General features: G+C 36.9%; 1 protein-coding gene across 1 annotated transcript in view; it reads right to left on the bottom strand.

Moving 5' to 3' along the window:
• Positions 1-10,689, bottom strand: part of EFR3A (EFR3 homolog A) — a 42,186-nt gene extending 31,497 nt beyond the window's left edge. The window contains exons 1-4 of the mRNA XM_054167124.1: positions 10,517-10,689; positions 7,603-7,679; positions 5,676-5,803; positions 4,010-4,160 (exon numbers count right to left, since the gene is read on the bottom strand). Of these exons, the coding sequence (XP_054023099.1) occupies positions 4,010-4,160; positions 5,676-5,803; positions 7,603-7,679; positions 10,517-10,607 (447 nt within the window). The 5' untranslated portion in view covers positions 10,608-10,689. The remainder of the gene's footprint in view (positions 1-4,009; positions 4,161-5,675; positions 5,804-7,602; positions 7,680-10,516) is intronic.
• Between the last annotated feature and the right edge of the window lie 2,560 nt (positions 10,690-13,249).

The raw sequence follows: 13,249 nt of genomic DNA on the forward strand, positions 1-13,249 counted from the left end.
GGATTGGACGTGGCACTTGGTGCCATGGTTTAGTCATGGGGTCTGTGGTGACAGGTTGGACTTGATCTTTGAGGTCTCTTCCAACCTTGGTGATACTGTAATGTGTTCCAGCCACAGCCTGGCAGAACCCCTTCACACTGGGAAACTATGTGCTGGTTTCAGTACCCTATTGGCCCATTGATCTTGGGCAAGAGTTATATACAGGCTCATTTCTAGTTGCTTGTGCCTTGCTCAAACCTTGCGTGCTTGAACCTTGTCTGCCATGAAGTTGCCTCAAGTTGCATAGCCTCGAGTTGCCCAATCCAGCACCTGGGATAAAGCCACATGCATACACACTGCAAGCCACAAGAGAAGCCACAACCTTAGGAGTCAGAGCCAAGCCTGCTTCCCCTTGTGACCAGGATTTTGCTGTGCCTCAGTTTCCCCAGGACAAAGCAAGTGCCCATTGTGGAAAGGCGTTGTTAACAGCCTGCTGTCTGCTGAAGCCAGACCAGCCATCAAAGACTCCGTGGCATTCCTGCTGGCAACTTGCCGTGCCTGGAACGTGAGAGCGCCCTAAAGCCTCTAATACACAGCAGCAGCACTCTCTACCTGGGTACAACCAGTTGTGAGTAATTAATTCACTGCCTCTTTGGCATAACTGTTCTTGTCGAGCCTCCCCGCTCACTGTGGTTGAGCGCCATTTCGCTCCCAGGGTATTCTCTTTCTGTTATATTCCTCCCGGTTTGCATAAAATAGTTAAATTGTTAAGAGTTGCCCAAATACTGTACATCCCCATTGTAAATATATTCTAACTGTACATCAAACCTTTTGATATGTTTGGCAATTTTTATATTAATAAAAGGTTATTAATATTTTAATATTGCCGTGTCATTTCTAAATAAAGGAAATCTTATATCCCTTTCAACAGAAGCATAGAAGTTTTACCACAAATTCAAAGATTCAAATCTGTCATCTGTTCACTCCTAGACAGGAAAAATAAGTATAATGAATCCATTCTATCCTAGTAATATAACTGCTATGGTTAAAAGCAATACATTTAATTACTTGATATGAGAGATTTAGACAGTTTACATGAAATTTAGCTACTGAAATTGTGCAAAATGGTTACAGGATGAAATGTAGCATTGCTGCAAATTTCAAAGTAAAGGCTTATCGCAATCAGCCTCCAGATTCTGTAAAACTTAAGCCAAGGAAATCTTACTTTTTCCCCAGCACATTTTTTTTCAGTTTCCTCACCAGCATATGCTATCCTAGCATATGGTTAATAAAAATATCTTCCATGAGAGAAAAAGACATTGTGAACTTTACAGACACTGCCAATTTGAAATCTGAATTGCCAATCTGAATATCAACATACTGACTATTGAACTTCACCTGTCTTTAAGTATCTGCCTATATAAGGAGGTTTACCATTATGCCAAAAAAACCCCACAGCTCAAAACAAACAACTAAAATCATTGTTGCTGTACAAACTAAGCTAACATAATTTACGAACGTAGCATATAAACAAGTAATGGGAATTAGTAACATGTAGCCTGAAGATCAGGCATGAAAGTATATTCTTCATCAAAAGAATTGTAAAGCACTGGAACAGACTGCCCAGTGAAGTGGAGTCACCATCCCTGGAGGTATTTAAAAGACTGCAGATGTGGTGCCAAGGGATATATATTAGTGGTGACTTGGTAGTGTTAAGTTAATGGTTTCTCTTGATGAACTCAAAGGTCTCTTCCAACCAAAATGGTTCTATGATTTGACATAAATAAAAGTCAAACAATTGTTTCTCTGAAACAGTCATCTTCAGGTTTTCTTTAAGAAAACTTAAAAAATTAAATTAAAAAAAAAAAAAAAAAAGAACTTGTTAAAATGTTGAATGAAACTTTAGACTTTTTGCAAGAGTATCAAGTAGAGTAAGTTCTGTATCAAGGGAATAAACAAGACAGCAGCTTTTTCCAAGACTTTAATTAAAAAGAGATTTGTTTCATTTGAAACCCTGATTTCTGAGTAATCACAGGAGTCTCCACAGTTGAAGCAAGATCTGCATGTGGAGAGGAGAAAAAACTACAACTCAAATAAGACAGTTGAATCCTACTTGAAAGAGATCAATGAAGCTCCAAAAGTCAGCTTTGGGACAAAAAATAACCAAGATCTATTTGTAGCCACAATCAGACCGCATACCTTTTAGAGTGTAAGTAGACTACAGATTTGTATTGGTGAGAAACTGAATTCAATCTCCCAAAAAAATAGGGAATCCATTTCAAAAGTTCACTGAATTTTCACCAGTTTAAAGGTATTTTTCATATGCAATTTATTCTACTCTTCCAGACAGTAGCAGTTTCCACTCCAAAGTGGTACAACAGAATAAAGCACATGAAAGATTATTTAGGCACTCTACGTTCTCTGCTCTTTTTGGATTTTTAATTTCCTTTAAGAGTGTAGGAAAAACTGAGAAAAGGCTAAACATGATGGTAAACATCCTCCATGTCTGACAAAATTTAAGAACACCGGATGTCAGTATCCATGGTAAAAGCTAAGCTGTCAGTGCCAATAAATCTTGCTCCTCTGAGTCAACACAAAAAGATTTTCTTTCCTCTCCATTAACTATAGAAGGCATCTAGGGAAATTAGCATAATCAGGCTAAAATTAGTCTCTGGAATAGTGATGAAGGGCCATATAGATTCTCTGTTCTCACAGAATGTGACATCTGATTTAGGAAAAAGTAATTATTTTTGGCTACTCAGTTTTACAACAGACAAGTACAAATTATCTCCTAATTAAAGAAGTCCACTAATCTGCTTTGCTCATTAAAAACTTCACAGGGAACTGACAGGGATATCAAACATACTACCATAAGGTAGAGCTCTGTTCAATGACATTTGTTTGGTAGTAAAACATGCCTTGTAAAGCACAAGGAAGGTTGGGAGTAACAGCCACCAAGGATTTTAAACAACTGGGAAACAACTTGCATCTTGCATTTGACGGCCCAAAAAATAAGTTACAAAGCTGTCTGCCAAAGAGGTCTTGCACAGGCATTAATCTACAAACAAATTAAAAGACGCAGGGTAGTCTGGCTTAAAGATATTAAAATAAATAAGTAAGTGAAGGAATGAATACATAAATGTATCATTACTCTCAGTAAAGCCTTGTTTGGGGCACAAGGGGATACTCCCCTCCTACATCAGAGCAAGCACTCTGTGTTTCAGCATAAGAAATTCTATTCTAAAGTAGCATCACTCTGCTACACCCTCCTGTTCCCCCGAACTGCAACTCCATTTAATTTCATCAGCTGGGAATCATGGCCAAAGGAAGGTCCAACGGTTTTACAGAATCCACAAAGAACCCTTACACTGCTGACAACAGTGAAATGCAAGCATTACTTCTCCACTCGTGTAAAAGCAACCATTCTAAGATAAAACAGTCCCCATCACAATCCTAGTATGTATGAGATTCCTGTGCTACTAGCTGGGGAATATGATGGTTAGAAGGAAAATAAGACATAATACCAATCACAATCACCACTGTTTGGAAAACACAATGTAGGAACCTTCAGTTTGGCATTTCAATAATATGGAAAAATTTTTACCTCCTGGCTGATTTTCAGCTAACAGAAATCTTTCTGCATAGAATTAGTGCTGTGGAGAAGGATGTTATCTCCTGCTTCTCATACCATCTCATTGCTGGAGAGCAAGAAAACACTGTCTTACCTATATAGGAGGGCTTTGTTTTTTTTTAAAGTTTCAAAATAAGAACTGACAGAACAGCTTTCCTGTTCCTTCCAGAAGAAGTTATTTCTGCAAGGGATGAGCCATCAAAAGAATTTTAGACACTTGAAACTGTTTTTCTGCTTCCAGCTGGTATCTGCTCTGTCTTTAAACCCAAACGGTATATCCTGCCACATACAGAATCTTCTCACTTCATGTTAACTGGCAGATACTTTGTGTGACTTCTGAAAACTACTTTCTCACAGCAAGTAAGCAGAAATTGATTCTGATTTATTATTTTTACTCACAGAATTAGTTCCAAGAACTTGCAGCTTTGGTTCGCCTGATTCCAGTAGCTTGGCCACCATATGAAGGAAACTTTCCACAAATGGTTTTATACTTTGAGAATGGCAAGCCATTAGAAGTTGGTCCAATGCCTCCATGGCAATTAAAACATATCTGAAAATTAAGGGGGGAAATTGAGTGTTTTCAGGAGGGATGTCATAACACTTGGTAACAGAGGAAATACAGTCCCATTTTCTTTCCTTGCACAATTTGTTTTCAATTATAAATCCCAGCTTTCCAGTCTACAGATCCTCCGTCTATCCAAATCCAGCATGGAAAGCCAGCAACTTATCCATGCTCCTGCAGAGGCAGACAACACACTAAATAAATGAAAAAAAAAGTAGAGAAAAGCAGTAAAGAAAATTAATTATCTTAAAGAAAGGGCACTGATCCAATATACAAAGTTATACATAACAGTTTTCGACATCATGAAGGCCAAAAATGATGGCCTGTGACAGACACTGCCTTCCTCCCCCCAACTACTTTCACTTTTTAGACTCAGTGTTGTCCTACTCATTTCCACTTTCTTTAAAAATTTTCTTTTGACTCTACATTCTTTAGAAGTTCTAGCTCAAACAGAACTTATAGTATGACACAATTTTCAAGTTCCCATTTAAATAAGATTTAGTCAAAGGGGCTGGAAAAAAAACAAATATCTATTAATTTCCTGACACCCTGAATGACATTCAAGGGTGTAATGGATTTATGTGGCAAGGTTTTGGTATCAAGGGGACTGCAAAGGTGGCTTCTGTGAGAAAACATCAGAAACTGCCCCCATGTTAGACAGAGCCAGCTCCAGTTAGCTCCAAGACGGACTCATCATTTCCCAAAGCTGTGCCTTTCATCAGTACTGGCAGAACTCATGAAGGACCACAGGGGAGCAGATATTCACACTGCAGACCATGAAGGGTCCCACTGAAGCATGTGGATGTGCCCTGAAGGAAATCAACAGAAAGGCCGTGCTGAAGCACACTCCTGAATAAGCTGTGGCCCTGTGGTGTGGCCCATGCAGGAATAGCTTTTCTGGCAGGGCCTATGGTCTTTGGGGGACCCACACCAGAGCCGTCAATTCCTGAATGACTATACCACTGGAGCAGTTTGTGAAGGACTGTCTCCCACAGGATGGACCCAATGTTACAGCAGAGTTAAAACATAAGGAGGAAGGAACAGCAGACAAAAATGTCATGAGCTGACTACACCCCCCATTCCCCATCTCCATGTGTTGCTCAGGGGACAGGATGTAAAGGAGTCAGGAGCAAAGGTGACTCTGGAAACAAGGGGGAAGGTGTTTTCAGCTTTGTTTTTATTCCTCATTATCCCACTCTGTTACTAACTGGAAATGAATCAAATTATTCTTCCCCAAATTTCAGTGTTTTTTTTTTTCCCCCCATGATGGTCACTGCTGAGTGACCCCTGAGCTCACATTGACCCATGAGCTTTTTCCATCTTATTTTCTCCCTCACATCGCTGAGGAGTGAGATAGTAGCAAGGCAGGCACCTGGCTGCCAGACAAGGTTAACCCACTACAAAGAGACTGGGTGTGTCTCGCCTTCTAACTTGATCAGAATACGCAGGATGAAACGCAGCCAGACGTTAGCATCTAGTCTTAATGCTGACTTATTTCCTTACCCATAGCGATGTCTGACAACATCTCTGCTCAGTCTCTCTGCCAGGTAAGCACCGATTCGATCCAGCTTTTCTGGTGCAGAAACTGCATAGAAAGTCAGCTTCTCCATATCAGCTTTAACAAGACCATCCTAAAACCAGGCATAGAACACAGGAAAAAAAAATTTCACCAAAAGTAGAAATATTTCAAAGTGTTTTTCCTTTTGTCTACTGAACATTTAAAGATCTAAGACATACAGATGGGAAGCAGCTACTGAAAAAAAAACAACCAACAACTTAGCTGCACAAAATCAAGAACATAAAAAAATTAAGTAATATATTCTTTAAATAAATGAAGTAACTATCTTCCTCCATTGTTTTTCTCAGGGGAGAACAGGTATTACCAAAGAAAATATCTGATCAGGTATGTCATCAGGTCCAAGAAACACTTTTTGTCCTACTAGTATGCAATGTAATTTCTTTTGCTATTCCCCCCCCAAAAAAGAACATTTGATGCATAATTTTGACACTATAGTTTAAGTATTTTAGATTGTAGCCCAAATATTTTATTTCTTCAGTGTCACACCTTCAACAAGGCTGATGTTTAGGGTATCTGAAGGGTAATTGTTAGAACATAATCAAAGATAGACATATTAGTTCCAGTGTGGACTGTGATATGGATCTCCACAGGTGAGGATATAACTACCAGTTAAGAAGGAAAAGGCTTTTTGGTCTTTAGGGATTTTTGTTTGCTTTTGTTGTAAGTTCACAAAGACATTACCTTTTTTTCAAATAAATTACTTTGAAACTTTTTACACACTCATGATTAATTCATGCTTTTTTATCAAGCAAGTTTTCTCATATTTTAGAAATGCCTATAACTCTGAATCATCAGGGACTGGCTTGTGTCTTGCACTGAGCTAACTAATATTATCAAAAGCAGAGACTAAGGAGGCCAACTCAGCTTCTGAGTGATAATGAAGCTGTAAGACTACAACTGTAGCAGTTTCAGGTGTTTCTACAGTTGTAGCAAACAAGTAGATTAATAAATTTAAACAAAACAGAACTATAAAACCAGTTCCATTCTTTCAACATACTGCACACACAGAAAACTTTCCTTCAAAGCCAGTAACATGCACTTATATAGTGACTAAGACTAGTTAATACCACAGTTTGGAAAAAAGCCTATGTAAGATAAAAGCCAAGTGTTACACAAATACTGGCTGTTCTGTTCACTTCTACTTTAATACAAGATAACAAAAGGTGGTAATATATTTTAAAAATACAGCAGCAGAACCATAAGCTCATGGTCAGTCTGTACCACCATGTAATTATGTACAGATATAGGCACTACTATAAGGTAACACAAAAGTTAACTATCTTCACAGAAAGCAAGAGCTAGGCTATAAAATACTCCAAGACTATTTTCAGTGGAATGAAAAAAATGTACAAGAATAACTGGAGAAAGGGAAAGGAAACACAACAATAAAAACCTCTTTTGGATCACAGCAGTCTACCAAGAACTATAAAAACTTACACAATCGATATATTGAGAGGTAAAAAACCGAGATCTTGTAGAGAACCAGAAAATGTTTACACCTGCAGCCATAATGTGTTTGTGGTTCTAAACAGTTATCAAGTTAAGTGCTACCTCTGCTGCAGAATACTCTAATTAAATCTCTACTTCTCTGAAGAAAACACACTGATTTTACTCTTCAATATGCACAGCACTGCTTTGAAGAGGGAATTACACCAGATGATCCACTGAGGTCCCTTTCCAGCTAAGTCATTCTGCTAATGTTTATTAAAGCTATTAAGTGATAAAGATTAATTTAAGGTAGAATGTTAAAACAAAACAGAAATAAAGGGGGAAAAAAATTACTAAAGCATTAGTTACTAATCAATTTTTTTTTAAAAGTCTGTTCCTTAAAATGTAAAACTTATCACTCACTTTTGGATCTTCAGGAAATATGTTATCTACCAGACGCTTGTAGCGAGGTCGCAAAGCAGCACAGCAACAGCACACTCCTGAGGAGAGATTTACCCAAGAGCGTTAGAATTAAGTTTGGGAACTTTGGTGTTCTCATGTGAAGCGATGAGCTGACAAGCAGTCAGTTAAGGTAAATAAAAATGACTGAGAAGTCAAATGCGCAAAACTACTATTAGAAGGTAATACTAGATGGATACTAGAAATGCACCTCTCATCCAGCCATACTTAAAAACATGCAGAAAAAGCAAGATGTGTCAAAACTTAATAATATTTTAATGAAAACTATTTCACTTGCTATTTTACCTTCATTCTGAATGACAACTTCAAAACACATCTAAACATGCATTATATTCACTCCTCTACTAAAAATGTCAACTACAAAACCTTCAGCTTTCAGGCAACCATATAAAAGTATATAAAGGCCAACATATAAAACAAGCTCTCCTTTCATTACACCATTATTTTACTGGGCATGATAGGAAAGAGTTGCGTGAAAGATATTTTTCTGTGATAACTTCCACTCTGCTATGCTTTACTCATGTATTCTGACAACTCTTGCAATCTATTTCAGCAGAAAGAATTATTAAAGATAAATCTATTACGGGGCATTTTGTGCACGAGCACAATTTAAGTGCAAGTTCTCTTCAGTGGTCTTTTAACTCAACTATGTATCACCAGTAAGCTGAACACAGTTACAACTTAACACACAATGATTAAACCGGAATATTGAGAACTCTTCTGTGAAACAGTGCTGGGTTTCTCTCATTAAGTTCTTCCTCTGTTGACATCTCCTACTCACACAAGCCAGTTAATTAAAAAAAAAATAATTAATGAATCTAAATTTACATAAAAGGGGCATGCCCTAAGTAGCTAAACTCAATGCTATTTCATATGTCACTAGGAAAAAACAAACAAATAAACCAAACCCCCACAAAACAAACTATCAAAAGAGGTTATAAACCTATTTGAATTAACCCAGTAATAATCCGGAGAGTCGTACAAATATATTCTACTGAGAGTAATGCTGTGTAGAAGTTTAGGATTAAGTAAAATCATAATAAGAAAGCAGTATCCCATTAGTGTATCATGTATTTATTACTCAGTATTCAGAAATTCAAGTACACCATCAATATTCACCAAAACAAGACCTAACATTGCTAATGTTTCTTGAGCTTAGTACGGGGCTCTGCACCTGGCACAACAGCCATTGTATTTGTGCCTTCCTGTTTGATTTTCTACTGTAGGAACCACTAACACTGGTCAAGAGTTACTCAAAGCTTACTCTACGTTTGATTTCATAGCTATAACAATGTATTCTTACAACAAATTTAATAAATACTTGTCTACAGCTATTTAAAAGTTAGTAAGAACAAAAATTATTGTAAAATATTGTGTGCAAGACAGAGGCAGTTAAAAATAGTTTCTTCCTTAAAGTGACTGGAGAGACAATACTTGCAAAGAACCACAACTGAAGTTTTTCAAAAGTGTTTCAGAACTGTGGCAGCTACATAAATTGAGCGTAAAACACAGATAAAGTCACTCCTTCGAGAAGGCAGAAATATCAGGTAACAGTACTAACTCATTCTGACAGCATTATCAACAGTTTCAGTTAATGGAAACTCAATAGTATTCCAATACTGTTCTTGAAATTTAGAGCACACAGTGAATTTTGATGTTTAAAAAGGGCTTAACAATAATTGTATTACATAAGATTAGAAAATTCTCTCCTCATCCTGGATTTTCAGTAGTGTATTTACATTGCTGTATATTTTAATACAGCAGCTTACATAAAAAACCCCAAAACCTTTTCAAACAATTTTGTTGAAATATAAATGCAAAATTAATATGAATTGTCATGTTATTACAAGAATTTTCAAAGTTAAAACATTCAAGTATCAGAAAGCTAACTTATCAAAGCTTTCAGCCTCCAAACATAAAATTTTGAGTCAAGTAATTTAAGCAGAATACTGTAAGAAAAAAAAAAAAAAAGGAAGAAAATGAACAGAGATAAACAAAACCAAAATCAAACCCCAAAACACAATTAATAGTTATGAGATACACTTCGTGGGGAAATTATTCATCATTGCTCAGTGTTTTGATGTAACCAGGAAAGATTAATAAAAACACAGGAATAGGATTTTAAAAGTAAGTGTGAAAATATAGTAATAATTAAAACCAAACAGCCTCACAAAAAAACCCCAACAACCACAAACAAAAATACACACACACACAACCCCAAACCTTAACAATATACATTAAAAATAAATTGAGCTTCAAAAATATAAATCTAGGAACATTTCACTATGAAAATATTAGTGTTTCACTCAGAAAATATTAGTATTTTAAAAGACAGGGAGAAGCTGCGCAATTGAAAACTCATTCTCTGCTTCTTCGATACAAATTTAACCCAGATAGGACTTGATCCAAATAAAGAGATTTGTTTCACACAAATAAGTTGTTTGGCAGGTTTACAGAATGCAGTCACTAAGCCAGGTAAAAAAGAACCTGTTCCATTTTATGCAGATTTATCAACAAAAAATCCTATGACAACTTGCTTTCACTATCAGGCAGTGTTTGCCTTTTATGGTCTCCCCCTCAAAGACATATTTACTTCAAGCTAATACAAAGGTTAAAGTAGTATCTACTGAGCAGTACACTGTGTTACTTGATAATCAACATAAAACAATCCTTCTGCAGTAGTGGGATATTCCAAATTAAAACATGCATATTCTCTGACACTAAAGGAGTCCTGTCTTTTACATGTTAAGACGCTACACATTTCCCAGCTATGCAAGTACTTCTTTTTACACACATTCTACACAACAGCAGTAAGAAGAAACAGCCTGCATTATCAGAAAATGGTAATTTCACCTACCCAAACACATGCATGGTCTTGGTTCAAAAGCAGAATTATAATCATAGGCCTTTTCTTGCTCTATAGTTGGAACTTGAACATACTGCCTCATTCTGGATGTGATTTCACTCCCCGAATACTCTCTGCTTTTCAGAAATTTGCGCTCTCACACCAGCACAGCAGCAGTTACTTCACACGAGGGCTCTGCAGTACTGTAAGCTTATCTAATGAGCCCTGTGAAATTTACATAAAGCCACCAAACACGTGAAAAACTTCAGTATCAAATTCTGTTAATGAGACCAGGCGTGAGGCAAGAGAAAAGAATAAACGTAAAGCTAAACCCTCCGTATGTGATTCAAAGCTCACTGAATTAAGATGGATATAGTTTCCTTACTTGAACTTCCATGGAACATGCAGGTCATCAGGTCTGGGACTAGAAGGAAAAGAGTCACTACCGTTTTAGAAAATATTGTATCCAGTTAGCAGCCACCTATCAGTGGACTGATAAGCATTTCAGTCAAACAGACTTGCTTGACCTTACTGAAGAATGGTCAGGGAAAAATGCCACAATTTAAGGCATATTACTGATGAAAAAGGCTTTTTAAACAGAAGGGTTTTTATCTCAAAGTTAGAGAAGCACATAAAAAGTAACAGGTTAATGAAATTAACACTACATCTCAGAATTCAAGAAGCAAGGATTACCAAATTTAAATCCCTGACATCCTTATTCAAAGGCTGTGCTACATCAGGTAGAAAATCAATATTGAATTAAGTTTTTCTGAAGTTACTTTCTGGCTTACCATTATGTCTCATTTTATCATATTACTTCCTACATTATTGCCACTTATGCAACACAGAATTTTCATATAGATGTTTTTATAAACCATGGAAATTATAATATCTCATTTTCAATAAAGTCCTAACTAGTTAATTTCCACTAAATAATAAATCCACAGCAATTTGACTTAAGAGACTACTGCTAACAAAAGAGTGCTTACTGCAAATAAAAGCAGAGAAAACACTGATCTGCACAGAAACTCTCACCAGTTTGCCAAAGATTTCAAATGAGTTTGGCTGAATATTCATTGCTACATGTTACTCAGACAAAATTACAGAAAACCAAAGCCTTCAACTTGACCTCAAATAGAATGAAATAGAATAAACCATGTTGGAAGCAACCTTCAATATCATCGTGTCCAACCTATCATCCAACACCACCTAATTAACCCTCGCAACCAAGCACCCTATAAAGTCTCCTCCTGAACACCTCCAGTGATGGTGACTCCACCACCTCCTTGGGCCGCCCATTCCAACGGACAATCACTCTCTCCGTGTAGAACTTCCTCCTAAACTCCAGCCTAAATCTCCCCTGGCACAGCTTGAGACTGTGTCCTCTTGTTCTGGTGCTGGTTGCCTGGGAGAAGAGACCAACCTCTGCCTGTCTACAACCTCCCTTAAGGTAGTTGTAGAGAGCAATAAGGTCACCCCTGAGTCTCCTCCAGGCTAAACAACCCCAGCTTCCTCAGCCTCTCCTCATGGGGCTTGTGCTCCAAACCCCTCACCAACTTTGTTGCCCTTCTCTGGACACACTCCAGCAAGTCAACATCCTTCCTAAACTGAAGGGCCCAGAACTAGATACAAGCAAGTTCAGACCATCAAGTTTAAAAGTGACAGATTATTTTTCTCTTAATTAAAACCTAGCAGGACAGAAAACAAGTGGATTGTACTATTCATCTAAAGCTAAAATTTCTTCAAAAATGTTGTAGAGCTGTCTAATGTTGTTGTCAACAGTCTACACAACATTAACAACCTAAATTAAGATTTCATGTTCACTCACTGAATATTTTTGTTACATCCCAGGCTTAGATCTGGTTGCCCATTAGATTACTTTTTTTTTCTCTTCCAAGATTCCAAAAAGAAAAAAAATAATCTATCATAAAGTAGTTGGAGTTTAACTAACAAAGAATTTTGAATCCACAGAGAAATGCATGTTTTTATAATATCAATGAACTGTGCAACATTAAAAATACATTTGGTTGCTCAACTATGTAAAAATTGAGTCCTTGTACATTAAACTTTTCATTTTTCTGTATTTAAGAAATAAAAGAAAAAAACTTCAAATATTCATAGAAAAGAGCATAAAAAAACCCACCCCAAACTTCTTCAACCACTACGCGAACTACACCAGATTAATTTTTAACTGTTAATATCAGTTGATGCATTTAATTCAGGCAAACTGTTTTCAAGGACATTCCCCTTCAACTATTAAAAGCCAATCAAATATTTTAGACCAAGGAAATTATTCTGGCCATGTAAGGGAAGTAATTAAAAACATTCTTCAAGCTTCTATAAAAAGAACAACTGCTGTAAGGACATACTCATCAGCCATGGCAATGTCCCTGTAATACACTCCCAGAGAGAACAGAGGACTCATCATTTCAATAGTAGGAAGTCCCATCCCCCAGACAAGCCTCTTCACCTTCCACATGAGTGCTGTTGACTTCTAAACAACTGGTTTCTAGCCTCTCTCCACCAAAATGCAGCAAAGAAAATATCCAACACGGAGATGAAATTTCTGTCTTGAGAACAATATTTGTCTTCCTGTCAACCATAACAGCAAAACCTCACTAACAGCCAACGTGGAAAATTCCATCCACTACCTAGTTGCCACAATTTTACATTTATTTTTACATTGGTGTTCAGATAATTTGAAACAAGTAATTAAACAAAAAACCAAAAACAAACAAATAAACA

The sequence above is a fragment of the Dryobates pubescens genome, chromosome 14 (genome assembly GCF_014839835.1).
Source record: "Dryobates pubescens isolate bDryPub1 chromosome 14, bDryPub1.pri, whole genome shotgun sequence".
NCBI lineage: Eukaryota > Metazoa > Chordata > Aves > Piciformes > Picidae > Dryobates > Dryobates pubescens.